The 23,871-nt window shown below is 40.9% G+C and overlaps 1 protein-coding gene across 2 annotated transcripts; it reads right to left on the bottom strand.

Annotated features, from left to right (window-relative positions):
• Positions 1–512: 512 nt before the first annotated feature.
• LOC119656904 (gametocyte-specific factor 1-like) lies at positions 513–23,516 on the bottom strand. Of its 2 annotated transcripts, none has more exons than XM_038063598.1 (2): positions 23,271–23,516; positions 513–954 (listed from the first exon to the last, which is right to left on the bottom strand). In XM_038063598.1, the coding sequence occupies exon 2, from the start codon at positions 946–948 to the stop codon at positions 706–708; it is 243 nt and encodes an 80-aa protein (XP_037919526.1). In that variant the 5' UTR covers positions 949–954; positions 23,271–23,516; the 3' UTR covers positions 513–705. The 2 variants fall into 2 exon arrangements, with proteins under 2 accessions (XP_037919526.1, XP_037919517.1); XM_038063589.1 differs by having other exon boundaries at positions 23,267–23,460.
• Positions 23,517–23,871: the final 355 nt, after the last annotated feature.

Below are 23,871 nucleotides of genomic sequence, written 5' to 3'. Positions count from 1 at the left end.
ATAGGTGTATTTACTGTGTTATATCCCACGAAAGTAAGTAAGTAAATAAATGTTTAGGATAATTGAGGGATCCTAAGTCTACATCCACTTGATGTTGGACCGGACCAAATGGAGAGCAACTTACTCTCATATCTTTTTGGTCCACGGATCCCTCCTATATTTTTTGCTTGGGCGCCATGCCCCAAATGAGGGATCCGTGGACCAAAAAGATGTGAGAGTAACTTGCTCTCCATTTGGTCCGGTCCAACATCAAGTGGATGTGGACTTAGGATCCCTGACTTATCGTAAACAATAATTTAGCTTTAGCCTAGCTTAGGCTCAAACTATTGGCGGTTTCACTTGGATATAATTCCCACCCTTGGCGTGTTTTTCCGAATATATAAAGGAGCGTTTTCCACCTGTTGCCACTCATGGTCACGCTGCTCCCAGGGCAGAGGTGAGGCAGCGTCTGACGAGTTGCCTCTGCCCTGGACGAAAACGTTTGTCCCTATAAGTAAATAAGTTTCATTGACTGAGTTGTTATACAAGGATTACTTTATTCAGATATCTCATAACATCGGCACTATGAAATAACGTATGTTTGTAGCATTAATTTGGAAACATATATGTATGTATGGATACGGTGTGGAGTTTGCCCCAATCAATCCACATTTGAAAAATAAATATCGAGAACTAACTTTATTATTGCATTGCATGTATTGCTAGCTAAATGCCATCACTAGATGTGGCCGCGTAGAACTTCTCCATTTTAGCAGTTAGATAATCGTCACATATTTCTAAATGTTTTGCCATTCTATCGGGTCGAATCAAATGTGTAGCGTTGAATGGGCATGTTTGTAGAGGTTCGCCTTGGTAGTACTTTTTACATTTTATAAGGTGAGCGGGCATACGGAATCGAAGAACCCGATGTGTTTGATTGTATGGGCAAATTAAAAATTCGGAATCCATTATCAGCTGAAAAGAAGTTATTGCATTATATTTATGAATATTGCGTCAGACAATAACTAACTACATTTACAATTAGTTGACCAAAATGAAAAACACTTGCTACCAAGAGAGAATATTCTTATAATAAAAGAAACGTAAATGTAATGTTAATTTCTTATACAGTTTATAGCGACATCAAACATTGCGACGGGACTTTATAGCAAAGGAGCTCGCGACCGCGACAACCTAAGGAACCATCAAATTATGACAAGTGCGTAAACTTATACACTCAAAAATCAGTATTGAGATTATCCAAGAAAAAAAACTTCAAACGAAATAGAAAACTACTAAAAACTAAAAATCAATACTTAGTATGTAAGCCCTTCGCTTTGATTACAGCAGCCAAGCGTCTCGGCATCGAAGAAACTAGGGTTTTCATGTAGACATTCGGAATGTTGGTGAGTTTTACTGGTAATTGGCGTTCCCCGAATTTTCCTGTCTAAGTAGTCCTATACATTTTCTAAGGGATTGCAGTCCGGTGACTGAGGGGGGGGGGGGGGGGGGGGTCTGGAGGACTTTCGGGCAGTTATATAAGAGCCATTCTTTTGTGTTTTGTCATTATCTTGATAAAATTTGAATGTTGAAAGAATCCACAATGTTCCTGCACTGGAGTGTAGATTTTTTCTTAAAATTTCTATGTACGAGTCCACTGTCATGTTGCCATCGATAAAAACCAAACTACCTGCTCCTGACGCCACGAAACACCCCCACAACATTACGTTACCGCCGCCGTCCTTTCCAATAGTTACATTTTTCTGATACAGTGCCGTATTTGTTTATCGCCATACTTTTTGTTTCCTGTCACCACCAAAAAAGTAGAATTTCGACTTGCCCGTGAATCTGACGTTACTCAAAAATTCTTTTGGCATATCAGCGTACTTCAATGCAAATTGTAACCGTTTCTTTTTATTTACCTCACTTATGAATGATTTTCTCGCAGCAGTACGGGAGTTAAACTCAGCATTTTTCAGCTCCGGCCTTATTGTTTGGCTCGAAATGTTTTGCTTAATTCTCTCCGTTACGTACGTTGCGTCCTGGTGCGCTTATTTTTGGGTGTTTTTCGAGTCACTAAGTATGATAAATGCGTCCTCTTTAACCTGGCCCTCGAGAAAGTGATCCGTGATGCCGAGGTAAAGGCAAGAGGTACGATCCTCTTCAAGTCCTCCCAACTACTGGCCTATGCTGACGATATCGACATCATGGGAAGAACCACCCGAGATATACAAACTGCCTTCATCCAGATCGAGCAGGCGGCAATCGGCGCGAGATCTTGGTCTGCACATCAATGAAGGCAAGACAAAATATATGGGGGCACGTCAGCACCGAAGACGAACAACAACATCAAACCGCACTGGTCAAACACAAACACGAAGAAGAATAAGGATAGGAGAATACAACTTTGAGACCGTTGACAATTTCTCCTATCTAGGGTCGAAAATCACAACCGATAACAACTACGATGATGAAATCCGCGCACGGTTGTTGTCAGCCAACAGAGCCTATTTCAGCTTACAAAGACTGTTCCGCTCGAAACGTCTCACCTTAGGGTCAAAGCTCTTACTGTACAAGACTATGATCTTGCGAGTCCTCATGTATTCCTCGAAGAATAAGGACAGGAGAACTTGGGTTCTTGGCAAGAAAAATTTCGAACTCTTGGCCGCGTTCGAGAGAAGAATCCTCCGAAGAATTTTTGGCCCCCTACATGAGGATGAACGATTCCGTAGCCTACACAATGACGAAATCTATGAGCGATACCATGACCGTCCGGTTGTGGATAAAATCCAGCTCAATAGGTTACGGTGGGCGGGTCACTTAATCCGTATGGATGAGGATGATCCCACCCGGAAAGTCTATAAGGGCAATATCTATGGTAGAAAAAGAAGACGGGGCAGACCCTGCCTAAGATGGAACGATTGCGTGGGTCAGGACGCCAGACAGCTTTTAGGGATATCGAATTGGTGGACCTCGGCGCAAAACCGGGATGTCTGGAGTTCCTTATTAAGGCAGACCTAGACCGGATACCGGTTGTTGCGCCGTTGATGATGATGATGAAATATGATAAATCGCTTGTCATTTGCTGACAGTTTTGATGGTCGTCCAGGTGGCTTTACACAATCAATGCGATCTTCGTCTCTAAATTGTTTTAAAATTCGAAAAACGATAGCCCCCGCCATATGCAATGTGGACATTATTTCGGGGAACGAGATTTACTCTTTTCAGCAAAAAAATCACCAATTGCCGTTTTTCAGTATAAGTATAATATTACGCACAGCTCCCGGCATTTTAATTTCGCAAACAGATAAACCACTGGTTGAATACGAATTTTATATGCAAACTGATGCGACGAAAACATATACTGTACGTATGTGTTCAATGCACCCATGTCCATGGCCTTGTCTGATTTATCGATCAGTAATACCCATCACAAAGGTATGAATGCATGTCAGTCAATATTTGTGTTGTGTATATTATATTATTAGGACCTATGAAATATTTTTTGGAGTATTTTTTTTTATTTTCCGTTATTTTTCCAACTTTTTTGGGGACTTGTGATTAGTAATGCCCTTTCTTTTATCCTTATCACTTTCGCCACCTTTCCCTGATTTTTTACCCCTTTTAACGCCTTCAATTTATTATTATTCAAAAGACACGTGTACAAATTTGACAGCTCCCGGATAATTAGTTCGCGGGATAGAGCATTTTGAGTGAAGAAACTTTGTTGCTTTGAAAAAAGTGGATAAAAAGAAATTTCATGTGTTAATAAAGCATTGCTTTCTGGCGAAAAAAAATACTGCGGTTGTTACCGACGAAAACATCAAAGAAGTCCATAAAATAATTCTGGATGATCGCAGAGTGAAGTTGATCGAGATAACTGAGGCTCTAAAATTATCAGAGGAACTTGTTGGACATATTGTGCATGAGTGCACGGGTAGGCGAAAATTTTGTTCAAAGTGGGTGCCACGCGAGCTCACAATCAAACAGAACGAGTTGATAATTCTGAGCAGTGTTTAAAGCTCTTCCTCCATAAGAAAGCGCAATTTTTGCATCGATATGTGATAATAGACAAAACAAGGCTTCATTATTTCACACAACGAAGAATCAAAACGATCGTCATCTGAGTGGACTACACGTGTTGAAACGACAGAAAAGCGTACAAAGACGTAACAATCAGCTGACAAGGCTATGGCATCAGTATTTTGGGATGCGCATTGTATAATATGTTCATCGACTACTTTAAGAGGGGAAAAACTTATGAAGATTGGAATGGATGTGCTCAAATCTAAGATAGGATACAAAGACGAAGGAATGTTCAACACAGATGAAGGCTAATGCACAATGAGCGACTTGTGCTTCGGCTCGCTCACAACACCCAGAAATTATATTCAATGTCGTAGGGATGTACGCAGCCAAAGATCTGCGAGCATATTTTCTGTTAAGAACGTAGTAAAAATAAATTGCACTAAGTGTCCCTAAGTCAGAGTAGAATTCAATTATTATATATGAAATCGGCGAAACTAGCGTAGGTGAATTAACTATTTAGTACTTGCCACTTAAATAGTATCAACCTCAGTCATCAAAGTCAATTCATACAAATTTAATAAATTTAAAAAAACTAACTGCCGAAAGGGAAAAGCGCGATCAAATTACGAATGTTATGAACTGTCCACAAACTGCCATCTATTTTGTCTACGCAGAAATTCAATTTTCTCCGAAGGAGAAGGAGCTAGCGAGCGAGTCAGTGTTCATACGTGCATTTAATTAACTTCATTTGGTAGTTAGTTCGTGTTGATTGTGTATTGGTTGCTGAAAAGATATTCACATCGACGAAAAAGGTGTCCCGCAAAAGTCATCAAAGCTTGAATTTGTATACCTCAACGCACAATAGGCAATTGCGATAACTGTAAAAATGATCGGAATGAAAACGATGCACTTAACCTACCAAATTGAAGAATATTGAGAAAGTTTTGATAGAATTGAATAAGAACTTGAAAAGATAAAGGATATCGATTTACTCAAGGATGCAGGGTTGTTCATTCAGATGAAAATCGTTGCTTTATATAGTGCAGGTTGGTGGTCTTCGAAAAGACACAATAGGTAGTTCAGCACGCGAGAACGAAAGTTGAACTAAAATCTAAAATTACTTATTCGTGAGATGTGCTCGAAAATACAAATTTGTTGAGTTTGTGCTTTTTTATTGGATTCGCCAAAATTGAAATTCAAGATAATATAATATAATCCGTATTTCCCGCTGATTCCTCCAAATTTGCCAGCAACAGAGTTAATTTTCTTTATTTTGCACTCCCGATAATTGGTAATCCTGATATTTTGTACCAACTCGTCGAATTATCGGGATTCTACTTGTATATAACTTCCTTAGGGCGAGATGAAATGTGAATCTTTTCCTTTTACCTTTGTCGCATTCACAAACGGCATCGGCTCGTGTTGATCGGTTTCTCCATTTGCTTCTATCAAATGCCTGATCTGGATGCAATCGCGAGGCTTTGATAACCCCATACCATTGAAGATACGTCCCTCACAATTTTTCCACGACCGGTGCAGCTCCATATCGATTGCGGATATCCTCATTTCGAATATGGAAAAAAGGTGTCACGCCACTCATCATCATCATCAACGGCGCAACAACCAGTATCCGGTCTAGGTCTGCCTTAATCAGGAACTCCAGACACCCCGGATGCGCGGCGAGGTCCACCAATTCGATGTCCCTAAAAGCTGTCTGGCGTCCTGACCTACGCCAGCGCTCCATCTCATCCAGGGTCTAACTCGTCTTCTTTTTCTACAATAGACCCATAGACCCTTATGGACTTTCCGGGCTGAACCATCCCCATCCATACGGATTAAGTGACCCGCCCACCGTAACCTATTGAGCCGGATTTTATCCACAACCTGACGGTCGTGGTATCACTCATAGATTTCCTCATTATGTAGGCTACCGAATCGTCCATCCTCATGTAGGGAGCCACAAAATCTTCGGAGGATTCTTCTCTCGAACGCGGCGAAAAGTTCGCATTTTTCATGCTAAGAACCCAAGTCTCTGAGGAGTACATAAGGACTGGCAAGATCGTTGTCTTGTACAGTAAGAGCTTTGACCCTATGGTGAGACGTTTCGAGCAGAACTGTTTTTGTAAGCTGAAATAGGCTCTATTTGCTGCCAACAACCGTGAGCGGATTTCATCATCGCAGCTGTTATCGGTTGTGACTTTCGACCCTAGATAGGAGAAATTATCAACGGTCTCAAAGTTGTAATCTTCCATCTTTATTCTTCCCGTTTGACCAGTGCGGTTCGATGTTGTTGATTGGTTGGTTTTTGGTGCTGACGTTGCCACCATATACTTGCCTTCATTGATGTGCAACCCAAGATCTCGTGCCGCCTGCTCGATCTGGATGAAGGCAGTTTGTACGTCTCGCGTCGTTCTTCCCATGATGTGGATATCGTCAGCATAGGCCAGTAGTTGGGTGGACTTAAAAAGGATTGTACCTCTTGCAATGATCTCAGCATCACGGATCACTTGCTCGAGGGCAGGTTAAAGAGGACGCATGATAGGGCATCCCCTTGTCTTAGACTGCTGTTGATGTCGGTTGGTCTTGAGAGTGATCCTGCCGCTTTTATCTGGCCTCGCACATTGATCAGGGTCAGCCTAGTCAGTGTTCTCAATTTCGTAGGGATACTGAATTCTCTCATGGCCGTGTATAGTTTACCCTGACTATGCTATCATAGGCGGCTTTAAAGTCGATGAAGAAACGGTGCAACTGTTGTCCATATTCCAACAGTTTTTCCATCGCTTGCCGCAGAGAGAAAATCTGATCTGTTGCTGATTTGCCTGGAGTGAAGCCTCTTTGGTATGGGCCAATGATGTTCTGGGCGTATTGGGCTATCCGACCTAGCAAGGTAGAGGAGAATATCTTTTTGATGGTACTCAGCAACGTGATAACTCTATAACTGATGCACCGCCTGGTATCTCCCTTTTTATGTATGAGACAGATAATGCCTCTTTGCCAGTCGTCAGGCATTGATTCGCTGTCCCACACCGTCAGCACAAGTTTATGAACCACTTGGTGTAATTGGTCGCGTCCATATTTAACCAATTCGGCTGTAAATCCATCGGCTCCTAGCGACTTATGATTTTTATGCTAATGAATTACACGGACTATTTCTTCTATACTTGGTGCTGGCAGTATTTGTCCGTCTTCAGTTGGCGAAACCTCCAACTCGCCGAAGTTCTGGTTGTTGAGTAGTTCATCAAAGTACTCAACCCATCGCTCCAATATGTCCATTCTGTCGGAAATCAGATTTAACTTTGTCTCGGCAAGATGAACATCGAGGTGCGTAAGGCTTCATTAAGCTGACTTATCGGTAAAACTTCCGCGCCTGGTACGGTTGCTCCCTGTACTTTTCGAGTTCACAGACCTGTTGGTTCTCCCAGGCTTCCTTTTCCGTTTGTGAAATCGCTTCTCCGTATTTATGATAACGTTCTTCAGGTGATTGTGAAGACCATTTGTTGATCCTTCATCTTCGGGATCTCTCCTGACTGCGGTTATTGCGGCATCCATTGTAGGTGTTGCAGAGGGCTGTGTTGGGGATGGCTTTAGTAGTAACTCTCAGCTGATTGTCCCACTAGTCCAACATAATACCTCCGCCTTTTATAGTCGGTCAACACTCAGAACCATAGAGATAGCCCTCAGATCAGGCAGTCGATAGAGCCAAATTACGAAACCGATCACGACAAGCCGACCCCGCTTGTGAACAGGACAAAGTCTGACGGAAAAGAAGAGAACACTCAGAACCACAGAGAGCAACAGGACGGACGAGATTGCGGTAAATTTTAAATCTGAGACGTTCGTTGAACGTCAACCACAAAGAACAGTTGTGGAACGCCACTTCATCCAGGTTACGTTAATGCGTGAAGCAATTTCATAACGCAGTTCTCCATTGGCTGATAGCATTGACCCGAGATATTTAAATCGCCCAGTTCTGGGCAGATCACTGTCGCTGACAGTGATTGGACCTGTTTCATGGGGATCGCACATAAAAAATTCAGTTTTGTTTATAATAGATTCAATCTGAGACCGTGTTGCATGAGGCGATCATTCCATTTTTGGACAAGTTGCTCGAGATCATTTTTGCTATCAGATGCTAGGAAAACATCATCTGCATAAAGCATGTGTAGAGCGCAGGACGTTGGATGTTCCGTGTAACGGTGTCCATAACAAGAACAGTGTATAGGGCGCTGGACTTTGGATGTCCCGTGTAACGGTGTCCATAACAAGAACAAGGATGAGTGGTGAGAGAGCGGTTTTGATACACCCGCCACACTTCGAACTTTACTATTCGGATCATTGTAGAACAAGAATCCAGCACACGGGTTCCTCTGGTACTAAGTGTTGCCGTAGAACGTACCATATGAGTTCGTGTAGCACAGGATAGAACGTCTTCTGTAAATCTATAAATCCAATGTAAAGAGGGCGATGCTCTCACGGTATGGTTCCATGAGCAACTGCATGTATTGTGTCAGCAGTTCCGCAGCTCTTAACGAACCCGGCTAGATTCGCGGTTATTTGAACGATGTCGCAAATACAGTTGTGAAGAATGCTTTCTAAAATATCCATGGTATGGAACAGCAACAGGAGCCGACGATAATTTGAACATTCTGCAGGACCACCTTTCTTTTTCCATATTGAAACTGTGGCATTTTCTCTTCAGTCAGATGGTGTTCTGCCTTTCTGAATAGCCCGATTAAAGAATTCACTGAGCCAGAGTGTTGGGACCCAGCTCTTCGCTTTCCGGACCTCAGATGCGATGTCATCAGGTTCTGTTGCTTTCTCCGATTTCACTCGTTTTATTGCTTCCTCGACGGCCGGTAAGTAAAGTACCGTTCTTGTCATTCGTGTTCATGTCGGCCTCTGGAAGTCGATAAAGATCTCTTTCGCTATCCCGAGTGTCCAGTTTATCGTAAAAATTTTTGTAATGGACCGCTCGAGTGACAGCGATCGCTTTCTTATAAATTTGCCAATTGGCGTGCGGTTTATCGTTGACAAACTTTCATTTCAACATCGTCATTTCAAAGCCAATCATATCGGTTTATGTGCCGCTTGCCTGGCTTGGGTGGCCCCGAGGTTTGCAAGCGCCGTTTTGTGGACGGTGTCTTTAATTTGGTTCCACGATTCTCTCACATTCGTAATGGTTGGTAATCGCCTGATCGGCTTTGCAATCAGTGACGGTGACAAAATGTCGGCGTCTTATGAGAATTTAGTCGATTTGCGTTTTAATATTTCCACTATAAAATGTAGAAAGATAAGATAATCGTTTGATGAACCATGTATTCATAAGTACAACGTCATGAGTGTCCGCAAAATCGATTATACGCTCGCCAATTCCAATGCGCGCTCCAAACCCCTTTCCCCCATGGCTCCTATTAGCGTGTGCCTTTTCACCCACATGACGAACACAGAATTTGTTAGCGCTGATGAAGGGAACAGGTGGTTCCCGAAATATCGGTATTTGCAAGAATAAATATCCACACCAACGAAAAGGAAACAACAAGTTTTTTATTATTTCAATGAAGTCATGTTCAAGGCAGAACGAGGGTAGTTTCATTATTCCGCAAAACTCTCTATAAAGTTCCTGTCGATTACTGGTAATTTCCCTTTTAGGCCATTAATGAATAAAATAAAAATATTATAAACTGGCGGTGCTGTCTGGCTCCACGGGCAACACCTTCTCATTCTTTTATTGAAAATTCATGATCACCTTCTCCATCTTTTATTGAAAATTCCTGAACATTTCTGATTCTCCTTTTACAGGGTATGGAAAAAGCGTTTTTCTTTAGTAACTTTTCACGGCGAACAAATTTGAGGAGCCTACGGCCCAACGCAGACTAAAAGCGTAGCGGAACGCAACAGGTATTATTCAATGAAAACTTAAGGGCGAATTGGTACATTGAGAACGTATCGTAGCCCAGCATGATGATAATACGTGCGTATACTCAATAGTAGCAAGCTTTATGATGTCTGCAAAAATATGCCGTTTATTTTTGTTAGAAAATACTCTCCTTAAAAAGACAGTTGTTCAAGCGATTTCACCGGATTTTCTCCAGCAGCCGCATCTTTGGAGCTAGCCCCATGAAACCCAGTCTGCCTGCGCATTTAACCTCTTCCGTCCTTACATCACATGCTATGCAAATGGCCTGTTTGGACATCACGAGATTCTTTTCCGCCTTTGCATCAGCATGTTACTTACCAAATGGTATATTTGGCCTCGACATGACTTTCTTCCGTGTCAGCAATTCGCAGCGCAACAGCAGGTGTCGATTTGCCGCCGACAACCAAATTTATAATAATAAAGAAGTGTTATTGTGTTGTGTACAAGAACACTTTCAAAGCAATGTGTAAACACGGCAGGGTCAAACATAGGTGATTTTAAGAATAACGTTACTTTTAATTTTGAGTAGTTAAAAAGCCTCTGAACAGAGCTAAAGGGTTCTATCCGAGAACACTTTATTTCGCGCGGGAATTACTTTAACTCGCTTTTGAGATTAATTAAGTAAAAATTATTAATAAGAAAGAAATAGAATATTGTGCTTAGAAAATAAAAGGTTTGTTGAAGTGGAGTCGCGAGTGTTTTCTTTTACTTAAGCCAAGCCAATCAAGTAAGTATTATTCCTAACCCTTTTAGCGTTTTCTGTTTCAGTAGTGTTTGATTACCCCATCGTTCCGAAGTTAAGTTTCGGCAACCCGGAACGAGAGCAACCACGGTCCTCTAGTTAAACATCCAGGAGCTAGTGCGAGAGCTTGGCCAACGCCTAAGCAGGGTAGTTCACTGGAAGAGGCCGTTTAGGAGAATGCTGAAACACAGTGTTTGTCAAAAAGAAGAGAGTCGACGTATATCAAATTAATGAATTACGTAAAAATGTGGGGAATTTTCATTTGTATCCACAACTTCGAAGTTAATAATAATCAATTTGATGAATATGCCAGAATATATCCTGAAACTTTTGATTTCATACTAGCGAACATTTAAGGAGATATTAGAAAGCAGAAAGCAAACTTCCGTGAACCGATTCCACCAGAAGAAAGATTGATTGTGATTTTAAGGTGGCTTAGTCCTATGAACTGACAAAATTTGAAGGATGTGGAATTAAGAATTAATCAACTGTATCGGTAAATGTAAAGGATCGGGAAAAGGTCCTTTATGTTCTCTTGAAATATTCAGCTGATTGTGGTGTCGAACGAAAGTGGGATACACATTTCTGGGATTACAAAGTACCGTTATACAAAATGCTACTGTTATTGGTTTTCCCAGCTAATCGGAAGAACATTCCAACACATGGAAAAATATTATTTGCTAGAATTCTGACGAATAATGTATGGAACAATTCTTTTGTGTCTGAAACGTCAAGTGCTGGACACGCCGCTGCCCCGTATGAATAAAGCCTAATAGCGGCTACAGACGCGCGACCAAGTTGGTTACCAAGTTACGGTTCGTTTGCCACACACGCAGGAACCGATCCTGCAACTTCATTTCGTTGGGAAATCTTGAGGATTGCACATCGTCACGTCGTGAGGGTCATTACGATGCGAGATGTCGAAGAGTGCAAATCATTGCGTCATGAGCTTCGCTGTTGTGCGCTCTTTTATAGTGTGGCGTCGAATTACACACGTGCGTAGTCCTCCAGGGGGGTTTTAGGAAGTAGCAATGATTGGGAACATTTAAACTGAAATGATGAATTTTATTTTCAGTTTGAAAGCCATTAATTGACTACTTAGTTTCAATTCCAACGAAAAAGTCACAAGTCTAACGTGAGAGATTTAACTAATCTAAGCTAATCTTATCTTTAGTTCCGATAAGCAATGCATTCTTATTGGAATTCGGCATTAGTTTATTGGAACTGATATGTTACATTATTTGTGCATTCCAACATCTTATTTACTCTCCTAAATCTTATTGAGTGTTTGTGTTAGTTTCCGTAGCCCTATGTAACACTATAGCGTCGTGAGCATGTAAATACAAGTTTCGTAAATAAACTTATTATATATTTCCTATTTGAAAGTTACCAATTAATTAAAAATTTCACTTTTCAATATCTTGCGTTAGGCTTTTTACAAATTACCGCGCTTAATGCATTTTCCAGCTTAAGCGTAAATATTCCTCCGGTTTTTAAGGTTTCGTGTAAAACAAAACCTTACTTCTAATTGCCGACATACCTTGGGTTATCAGCAATTGTTGTGGCACCGTCGTTTTTGATACCAAATGCTTGTAAAGTAATAAAACCACCTTTATGAAAGAATTCATACGGCTTAGGAAGGTAATAATGCAGATATAAATATATGTGTCATCTTTCACCAATAGGTTAATTAGAATTTAGTGAATCAACTTCTTATTTTTATGTGCACATAATTTAATTTAATGTTAATAAAAATAAAGGAATTAACGGCATATTGACCCACTTGCTAATTATCCTATTTTAAATTGATTGTTGATATCGTGTTGCATCTTAGTTAAGTACTCTGAACTCCGCCATGCTATTAACATAGTATGCTGGTCCCGAGCCCAGGTAAAGGAGGAGGGTTTGAGGCAACGTACTCTATACTATCCTCAGTAAAATAAAAATAAAATGCTGAGATCAGGGAAAGAGATAAATAGAGTATAGTTGGAGATATTCTACTATGCTAAATCCTACCTGATCTCTCTTGGTGACAGGCCCCGCGACAGGTCGACCAAGAAAATGCATAGAATGTCGTTACAAACATGATGATCGGATTAAGTCACAGGCCTCGGAGAAATGCTAGGGCGTCCACCTCAGTCGACGCGGCAGGACAGGCCCCCGTCCTGTCGAGAAATGGGCAAGGGTTCTTGACGCATGGACGGCGTCAGGACGTAAGCAAGTTAGTCCGCACACAACGAACAAAACAAATACGTGTCTGCACGCTAAATGTTGGTACCCTAACTGGAAAGACCGAGGAACTCGCAAGAGCTCTTCGGAAAAGGTGCATTGACATCTGCGCTCTGCAAGAAACCCGATGGTCTGGTTCCAAAAGCTGCGACATTGAACGCGAACGCAGTAAAAATGGCTACAAACTTCTCTATTTTGGTCACCTACACACTCAATATGGTGTTGGCATTGCCATCTCAGAGGGTTTCCGTGATGCCATTAAAGAAGTCGAACGATTTGATGATCGGCTGATGAAGCTCACCATTATATCAGCTGATCACACTATTCACTTCTTCACCGCGTATGCACCACAGACCGGCCGACCTGATGCCGAGAAAGATGCCTTCTGGCAACTTCTCGATGAAAAGACTTGTCACGTGCCTGCTGACGATTACATAATCATTGCCGGCGACCTTAATGGTCATGTGCCATGGGGGAAAGGGGTTCGGAGCGCGCAACGAAGGTGGCGAGCGTGTAATCGATTTTGCGGACACCCATAACCTTGTGCTTATGAATACATGGTTCATCAAACGATTGTCTCATCTTCCCACATTTTATAGTGGGAACAATAAAACGCAAATCGACTATATTCTCATAAGACGCCAACATTTTACCACTGTCACTGATTGCAAAGTCGTTCCCTATGAGACCATCGCACCTCAACATCGGCCGTTGATTGCTGTCTTGCGAATTAAGCCACCGATAAAACGGCGTGAGGAACGCACTGGCCCGCCGCGCATTAAATGGTGCCGATTTGGTGAGAAGAACGAAGAAACGGTCTCACTCATACGATTGCCAACCATTACGAATGTGGAAGAATCATGGAACCAAATGAAAGACACGATCCACAAAGCGGCCTCTGCAACCCTCGGGGTCACCAAACCGGGTAAGCGGTACATCAACCGAGATACTTGGCTTTGGAATGATGATGTTGAAATGAAGGTCCGTGAAAAGAAACGTCTCTACCACAAATTTCTCGACGATAAAAAATCACCCAATTGGCAAATTTATAAGAATGCCAACTGGGAAACAAAGAAAGCAGTCGCTGTCACCCGGGCGAACCATTACAAAAGCCTTTACGATAAACTGGACACTCGGGATGGCGAGAGAGATCTGTATCGACTTGCTAAAAGCCGTGATGAACGCACACAGGATATCGAACACTTCTGTTGTGTTAATGACAAGAACGGTACTTTGCTTACCAACCGTCGAGCCGCAACGGATAGATGGCGAGAATACTTCGAGCAGATTTCAACTGAAGAATTTGCTCATCCTCCACTTCCACAATCATTGCCGACATTTGGAACAGTTCCACCAGTCAGCGCAACTGAAGTCGAGGAGGCAATAAAACAAATGAAATCGGGGAAAGCAACAGGACCTGACGACATCGCATCTGAGCTCTGGAAAGCGAAGAGCTGGGACCCAACACTGTGGCTCCGTGAATTCTTTAACCGGGTTATTCAGGAAGGAAGAACACCATCTGACTGGCAAGAAAGTACCACTGTTCCAATATGGAAAAAGAAAGATAGCCCAGCAGAATGTTCAAATTACCGTCCGATCCGGTTACTTTCCCATACCATGAAGATTTTTGAACGCATTCTTGACAACCGTATTCGCGAAATCGTTGAAATAACCGTGAATCAAGCCGGATTTGTCAAGAACTGCGGAACTACTGACGCAATACACGCTGCGCGGTTACTCATGGAGAAACACCGTGAGAAGCATCGCCCTCTTTACATTGCCTTTCTGGATCTAGAGAAAGCGTTTGACCGTGTACCACACGAACTCATCTGGTATGCTTTACGACAACACTTGGTGCCAGAAGAACTCGTGCGCTGGGTTCAATTGCTCTATCACGATCCGAAAAGTAAAGTTCGAAGTATGGCGGGTGTATCAAAACCGCTTCGTGTCTCTGTTGGAGTTCATCAAGGAAGTGCCCTCTCACCACTCCTCTTTGTCCTTGTTATGGACACCGTTACACGGGATATCCAACGTCCAGCGCCAGCGCCCCATCTGCTTTATGCAGATGATGATGTTTTCCTAGCATCTGATAGCAAAAATGATCTCGAGCAACTTGTTCAAAAATGGAATGATCGCCTCATGCAACACGGTCTCAGATTGAATCTAAAGAAAACTGAATTTTTGACGACCGATCCCCATGAAACAGGCACAATCACTGTCAGCGGCAGTGATCTGCCCAGATCTGAGCGATTTAAATACCTCGGGTCAACGCTATCAGCCAATGGAGAGCTGCGTTATGAAATTGCTTCACGCATTAACGCAACCTGGATGAAGTGGCGTTCCACAACTGGTGTCCTTTGTGATCGACGTATCAACGAACGTCTCAAATCTAAAATTTACCGCAATGTCGTCCGTCCAGTCGCTCTCTATGGTTCTGAGTGTTGGCCGACCATAAAAGACAATGAACGGCGTCTTGCGGTAATGGAGACGAAGATGCTACGTTGGACTAGTGGCGTCACACGTTTAGATCACATCCGAAATGAGGATATTCGCGATCGTTATGGGGTTGCACCGATCGTGGAAAAGTTGCGAGAGAGACGTCTTCGATGGTATGGTCACGCAATTCGTGCAAACGAGAATTCATTCGATAGAGCCAAATGGCGAAACCGATCACGACGAGCCGACCCCGCTTGTGAACGGGACAAAGGCTGAAGAAAAACAAGATCTTAGTTAAGTACTCAATTTCAAGAGGAAGCAAAGTACCAGTGTCACTATAATTTTTCATTTTCGGAAAATCCAAGGCAACGTTACAGGGTCCAGGTACATCGCAAACCCATTTTTTTAAATAAACGAAATTCCTATTTGAGCAACACCCAAACGCGGTAATTAGGTTTCGTTATTAGAGAACATACCACATATACCACACGGGAATTCCATCTGCACGGACATGCGTTGCTTCCTTGCCATTAAATAACCCAATAAAAAGATAAGGTAGACCAGGGGAATCACGGTTCTTTCAGGTAAAATTCCTTCAAAATTAAGGAAGCATTAACGTAAACGTGTATTCACGTAAACATCCTTTCTTTAAGAGTTAATACAAACATGTACAACTAATTAACGGTGGGAATAAGCCGTACGAAAGAACAATTCCCTTTCTTTTATAAAAAAGTACATCTATTATAAATCGGTTATTGTTGCTCAACTCATAGAATCTATTTCTGGAACAAATAAACAAATGGTTACATACATCTCCGAAACCGAAAATAAACGCTTTGAAATGGCCTTCTAAGCTTTGAATAAACGATAGGAGATCCTATTGAGGTACTAGCAATTCTCACATCTTAATTTAAATATATGTAGTTATGTCGCCACATTCCCTCGGTACGAATATAGTATACGACGGTGCCACAACAATGGTTTTCTACATATTGATAATTATAGCCGTAGGCAATATGAACTGGTATAGTATTGAGAATTTTTATTGCCAATGTAATTAAGTAATAACCGAAGTCACATTTGCACTTAAGGGGGTCATCCCGTGTGTCGGGTTTGAAAAATCGATTTTTTTTTTGTTGCATGAATTGTATCTATATATAGTGGAGAATATGTGGGCAAAGGGATTTTCCGATATTCCGAGTCCTTCAGAAATTACAGGGTTAAACAGGTAAGGAGTTTGCAGCCGCGGCTAGAGTACTCGATGAGAAAGAGCATCGAATCTTTTTTTGACCTGTTAGTTTTTTACCTGAGCCTTATAAATTTGAACACAGGTATAAATACAGTCGAACCTGGATATAAGGAATTGCAAGGGAAACTCACTTAAATTCCTTATAAACAAGTTTTCCATTTATCCAGTTTTCCTTATACAGAGGCTTTCAGCAAAAAATTCCTTTTATCCAGGTTTTTAAAATCACCTGGTGTATTTAGTATTACAGCAACTTTGAGTTTTCATTTAAATACAAATAAATAATCCGCATGATAAATAAAATTAAAAAGAGTATATCAATATCAAAGATTCTTTATTTCATAAGTCGTCACTGTAATCAGTCGAATACATAAATGGAATGAGTGTCTATCTCATAGATATTAAGTTTTGAAAAAATCAAATATTTTTGTTTGTTTATCAGTGACCACATTTTCAACGTTTCTTTCAAGAGCGATAATATTTTCGAATATCTTTGGTTCGGTTTCACGCTGTTCAAAAAATTTTGTTAAAGTATGCAGTGCCTCTAACGCTTCCCTCTTCTTTACAAGTTTTATTTCAAGAGTATCGCCGTGATCTTCATCACTATCGTTTTCATTGGTGTCACACATTTGGAGGGTGCTCACAATGTCGTCGACTGTTTGCTCTCCTGTAACCTCGATATTTTCATCGACGTTTACATAATCTTCGAAGCTAGGTACCCTCTCACCGGCATTGGAAGTTAATTCAGACCACTCTTGGAATGAAGGCCGTAACTCCTCATGTGAAGAGTCCCATTCGGAATATTGGGGCTCTTGTAAACCATTTATCCTGAACCCTGCTTTCCTAAAACAGTTAGCTATAGTGGTCTGGGTTACAGATAACCATGCTTTTTTCACAAATCTCATTGCGATGAGAACGTTTATTTCCAAGCTACCGTTGCTTTCGAGATTTGTTAAAATATGGCGAACAACCTCCCGACGATAATTAATTTTAAAATTTTGAATCACTCCCTGATCTAGGGGCTGCAGCTTGCTGGTGGAGTTTGGAGGTAGGTAGACAACTTTTATGTGTTGTAGTTCATCTGAGCTGTAATGGGCAGTACAATTATCGATAAAAAGTAAAATTTTCCTATTTTCGAGGCGCATCTGAATATCGATTTTCTTAAGCCATTCCGAAAAAAGTGCTGCAGTCATCCATGCTTTGCTATTGTTTTTGTATTCAACAGGAAGAGTTATCACGCCTAAAACAGAAAAAAATCTATAGTATTTTAACTATCGACTCATAACCTTTATTCTGTTAATGTCATTTATACAGTAACAGCGAACGAAGAATCTTTTACTCACCTGCAAAACATCTGGGTTTCCTTGACTTGCCGATAAGAAAAACGGGTAATTTCTCAGTGCCAGTCATGTTCGCACATAAAAGAATAGTGACACGTTCCTTGCTGTACTTCCCACCATGACACGAAATTCCCTTAAAGGTAAAGGTCTTATCTGGCAAGCATTTAAAAAAGAGCCCTGTTTCGTCTGCATTGAAAATGTCGTTAGGAGAATAATCTCCCAGCAAAGCGGGAAGATCGTTTATCCACTGGCTACATGCGTTGATGTCTACAGCACCACTTTCACCAGAAATTTTTTTAAAAATAAGATCATTTCTTTTTTTAAAGCCATCCAACCAACCGTTGCTGGCGCAAAAACCTCCAATCGTCAACTTCCTAGCAAATTCTTCAGCTTTTTCTTTCAAAATCGGTCCATTTACAGGTACATTCTTGCTTTGGCACTGTTTCAACCACTCCACTAAACACTGTTCCAGATTCGGATATTCCGAATTACGATTTCTTTTTATTTTGCCATGTCCTTCAGAACACTCTTGTTTGATTTTGTCGCTTTCTTTTAAAATACGACACAATGTCGACAGCGGCACGAAATATTCCGCGGATATTGCATTCCGAGTTTTTCCGTTTTCAAACTCCTTTATCAATTTCAATTTCTCACTTAAACTTAAATTTTTTCTCTTGTTTTCGGACATGACAGCCTTTTATTATTAAAAGAAACAAAAGTTATAGCGGCAAAGGAACAGTAAAAGGTTTAATTTGCAAGTGAAAGAATCGTCACCACTATCACCGAGTTTCAAATTAAACTTTGAATAAACAAAAAATTTCAAAACGTGTCACAATAGAAAATTGCACGATTCTAAGAAAAAAAAAAGACCTTCCCTTTTTGTCGTTCAGGGGAAAATTCCATATATAGAGGTCATGACAACTGAATAACATAAAAATTTCCATTTATAGAGGCTCCGGAAAAAAAATGAATTCCTTATAAAGAGGTTTTCTATTCCATATATAGAAGTTCGAAAAATTGAAAAATGTTATTTTTTCTTTGAAAATTGAAGGTGCACGAAAAAATGTTCCATTTAAAGAAGTTTTCCTTATATCCAAGTTCCTTATATCCAGGTTCGACTGTATAAAAAGATGAAAAACCAATCCATTGTCTAAACTTATTTACTGTTTGGAATAAAAAGGATAATCCAGTCTAGAGTGAGCACTGAAAGGCGTTCAAGTTATACTCAGTTATATTTTGTTGTAAGCATTGTGCTGTTTGTGTGTTCAGTGATTTTTTTAAATGGATCGTACGAAGGGAGATCGCTTTAACTTTCAACGTCATGCTCGCACTAAAAAACGAGTATTTCATGGGAATCGATAGGTATCAGAGAAGAAACAGGACTTCGCATCAACATCAGCAAAGAAACTTTTAGCAAGCATGAACATGGATGTTCCAATTGCGACAAGTTTTGTATATTGGATTTTGGTGGAGTTTTCTCCGGTATTTCTGCAAATTTCTGTAAATAATAAAATATATGTAGTAGTAAAAAAGGAATACGTAGGACATGTCGAGAAAAGAATGGGAACGCGGCTTAGAAATGCAAAGAAGAATCACAAAGGCATTGGTGGAAAAGGGGCTGGAAAACTTACTGATAAGGACCTCACTATAATTTCTGGGCTAGCTATTCGTCGATATGGGAATTCGATAGAAGGAATGAAGCAAGAAATTTGAGAAACCTTCTTCCATAAATGTTCTACAGACGAAAATCCTCAGCATTAAAATTGTCCAGCAGGCGAGGACAGTTGGTGCAAACGGCGCAAAGCGGAAGCTAAAGGAGAGCTGGATAGTTTTCACCACGAGAAGGCAGCTTTGACTGAAGAAGTTCAAACAGTCATCAAACCAATCTACGAAGATTTGTCACGAGATGATTTCTTGAACAGATGCTTAGGAGCAGAGACCCGGAATAACAATGAGTCGTTAAATGCATTGACCTGAACTTTCGCTCCTAAACACCATCATTCTGGGGCCAAGGTCGTAGAAATAGTCACTTTTCTGGCTGTAATTATTTTCAATGAAGGATTCAATGGCATTCTCAAAATCCTAGTGACAATGGAATGACAAGTTGGTCACATATGTCAGGTTTATGCCGACCGCCGTAATGAAGCGTGAATTTGGCGGTCCGAACGACGATCGACTTACCTCGCTAAAAGAGCCACAATTGACACCAGAGAGCAACAAGCGGCCTTACAAAACTTTTTTGAAGATACGGAGGATGCTCTCTATGGACCTGGTATAGCAGATTAATGGTGATAATCACATTTAAATTTTCAAATGCGTTTTTCTCGAAACTGCATCTTGAAAATCGGCTGCCACCATAGCTCAAAATCTATCCAACCAAATTCTTTGAAATTTTCACGGCTTCTTTAATACATATTTCTACGGTCCGCAAACTAGGATAATTGCAATCGGACGGGTAGTTTTTTTTTTATTCATAAAAAAAGGCGTAAAAAAACACCAAAATCCAAAAAATTAAGTTTAAAAGACCACCAAAAATTTACCTTTTAATATTTTCTAATTATCCTAGTTTGCGGACCGTAGAATATTGTCCACATTAAAATGCCGTTTAGTTTTTTTCCCTTAGATGAACACAGCGCCCTCCAGCGTGGCAGCAGAAAAACACCTTTTTTTGGAGATGGGTGCATAAATTAACACCTACTCCAAAAATTAGCTATGAAATCAAGCTGAAAAATTTATCACATATACTAGAGATATCAATAAACATATGGTGAAAAAATCACGCTTCTATCTTTATCCAGTCCTTCAAAATAATTTTTCAAAAAAAGGCAAAAAAAACGGCCTTCACACGGGATGACCCCCTTAAGCAACAAAATGCATTAAGTGCCCTAATTTATAAGAGTATAGCCTAGGACAAAATATTGTTAGTATAAATAGAAACAAGTCGGGAAACCGGAAGCTGGGTGCTTCAGGTATGAAAGGTTTTGTTTGCTTCTTGTGTGAGTATATTTGAGTGTCGAATTACCCCATTAGTACGAAGCCCGTTAAGAATATGCATTTAGCATGTCAGATTTAGTACTTCCGGTTGTAAATGTACACGGTAAAGACAAATTTGAGCTACTGTAACTTTGGTACTAATAGTATGATTTTGATCAAACTTGGAGATAATATACTTCATGAGATAAACTTAAGGGGGCTTTTAATCAATTTTTCCAAAAATATGGTAATATACTATTATTACCTTAATTTGAATAGATATCGATATGGAGAATATTTTGAGGCCTGGGCAACATATAGAGGCAGCTTCATGATTTTTTTCAGATTTTTCGGTTGGGTAGTTTCTGAGAATGGGTCCGTTAAAGAAATCATCACTTTCCACCCCTCCCACTCCCCGCCTTTCGAACAAATGTCAAAACTAAGTACTAATCGAGACCTTTCATATGATACCCCACATGATTATATTTGGTGAAAAAAAATTTTACACCCCCCTTTTATATGTATGAGGACCCCCACTAAATCTCAACGTAGAAGGATATCAATTGCTGCATGTCTAGGGGTCCACAGGTCCCACCTTCTCACCAAATTTCGTTTCGACTGGTATAGCCATTTCTGAGAAGTGCCTGTGACAGACAGACGGACGGACAGGCAGACACAGACATTAAACCGATTTTGCAAACAAAACCTTAAAAAAGAGTCAAATATGTAGTCAGTTGGTAAGTGCTAACTCAAAATCACAGTAAATAAATATATATGATATATGAGCGTTCGCAGCATATTAAACTCGCTCGGAAGCTTTTCAAATGATCAAGCACACACCGAACCGATTCACATTTAGAGGCCACGCCCACAAAATATCAAAACATTTTGATGTTCTTGCAACCGTTGCCGTAACCTGAGTTTGTATGGGGAATTTCTCCGCAGACGTGCAACCGCACTGTAACCCGGAACTTGGTTCGTCGTCTGTGGCCGCTAAAAGAGGACCGAGGCTCTCTACGACCCACCAGCAGCCATGGGCCTTCGTGTGCTAAATGCAGTCAGAAAGGACGCCACATTAGACAAAAAAGACGCGAATGACTTTCCGAGCAGGCCGCCTGGCTGCGTTAAGGTCGAAACACAACAGTGGAATAAGGCGCGCGCGGAGTGAGAGCTGCCAAATGAAGTTCATTACACGTACCACAGTAGATCTACTATAGGCAGTACCCTTACAAAAATGATCCCACTTGCAAATGCGCTTGCAGAAGCTTATCTGTACACATCAGAGACGCTAAACAAGGAAAAGGCACAATCTTGGTCAAATCGTATTGGTAAGAGAGAGATCGGTGAGCTTTTGCTATTCTGGTACTACGGCGTGCTCATCCATATAGCAAAAAGTTGTTTCCCGTATTCACTTATACATAAGCAAAAACTTGCCTATCTCACCAATACATTGGCAAGTCCGGGCGGTATGTCAAACACAGCTGATCGGGTTTTCGATACATCTCGCTCATCCTCAAGGGCAAAACAATTTGAAATCGTGTGTACTCGCACTGATTTCCCCCCTTGAGGGGCAAGGGGGAGTGAGGTAGCTGTCTAGTATCTAACTGTGACACGTACAATAGGCTCGAACAGGGGAGTGACTGCGCGTACCTTAGTAAGAGAGCTGTCAAATGAAGTTATTATACCGACTCCTATGAGGCAACATACAGCAAGTCCGATGCGCAATGCGGCACGCAGAAAAGTTCGTAAAATTGAACTTTTGCGAAGCATGAGAGGGAGTTTGTTGCGTAATTTGCAATATGTCGGTGCTTTCATTTTCGACAGTTATTGTTGAATGTATTTATTTTGAGAACTGCGGGAGGGACACTTGCGTTGCAAGTGCTAATTGCATTAGTTTCGCAGCTTCCATTCATAAAAAATAAATTTAAGCCAGATATATGTGCACTTTTAGCTTAATTTAATAGTATGAATTTCAGAATATAAAATTTAAGATTCACACGTTAATTGTAGAAACTTGGAGATTATGTGAACCTTCATTGTACATTGAAACCACAGTACAAAAAAATGTTATATTAGATATACTGTGAAGCTACGTGCGGTCCGCAGCTTCTCTCCACCGCATTTGCACGCGGCATAATTGTATTTCCCGCTTGATTAATACACCTGGATTCACACTGGAGTAATAACAAAAAGTAAACGATACCAAACAGCGCATCTTAATTTCCCCCAAATCGCAAATTTGAAAAGTTCGAGGAGTACCGATTTCCCTGCATTCACCTGTGGTATGAACGGTATATATCAATGTAGCGCTCATACCACGGGTGAAGCCCACACTCAGACCAAACTCAACTGAATAATGTTGGAAGTGTACTTACCTACATAAATTCAGTTAATCGCCTTGTGGAGAACGAGATCTATAACAACTATATTAAAAACACGAACGTCTTTTCAAATCTACCGGTTAACATTGGATGCCCGCTACAAACAGAACAGACGCGAAAATCCGATATTCCGACGGACCAGAAGACCGTCAATCTTAAAGCTGTCAAAATTTAAAGGTTATAAAAATTGTACTAGATTTGCCAGTATTTTCACGAGGCGTATTGAATCCTCGCGCCTAGGGCACAGTTAGATACAGCTACAGCTACCACACTCCCCCTTGCCCCTCAAGGGTGGAAATCAATGTTTTGCCATAGTAGATCTACTATAGGCAGTACTCTTACAAAAATGACCCCACTTGCAAATGTGCTTGCAGAAGCTTATCTGTACACATTAGAGACGCTAAACAAGGAAAAGGCACAATCTTGGTCAAATCGTATTGGTAAGAGAGAGATCGGTGAGCTTTTGCTATTCTGGTACTACGGCGTGCTCATCCATATAGCAAAAAGTTGTTTCCCGTATTCACTTATACATAAGCAAAAACTTGCCAATCTCACCAATCCATTGGCAAGTCCGGGCGGTATGTCAAACACAGCTGATC

Source organism: Hermetia illucens, chromosome 1 (genome assembly GCF_905115235.1).
Source record: "Hermetia illucens chromosome 1, iHerIll2.2.curated.20191125, whole genome shotgun sequence".
Classification (NCBI taxonomy): Eukaryota; Metazoa; Arthropoda; class Insecta; order Diptera; family Stratiomyidae; genus Hermetia; species Hermetia illucens.
Note: the sequence above shows the minus strand (reverse complement) of the source record. Positions and strands in the feature narration are given on the sequence as shown.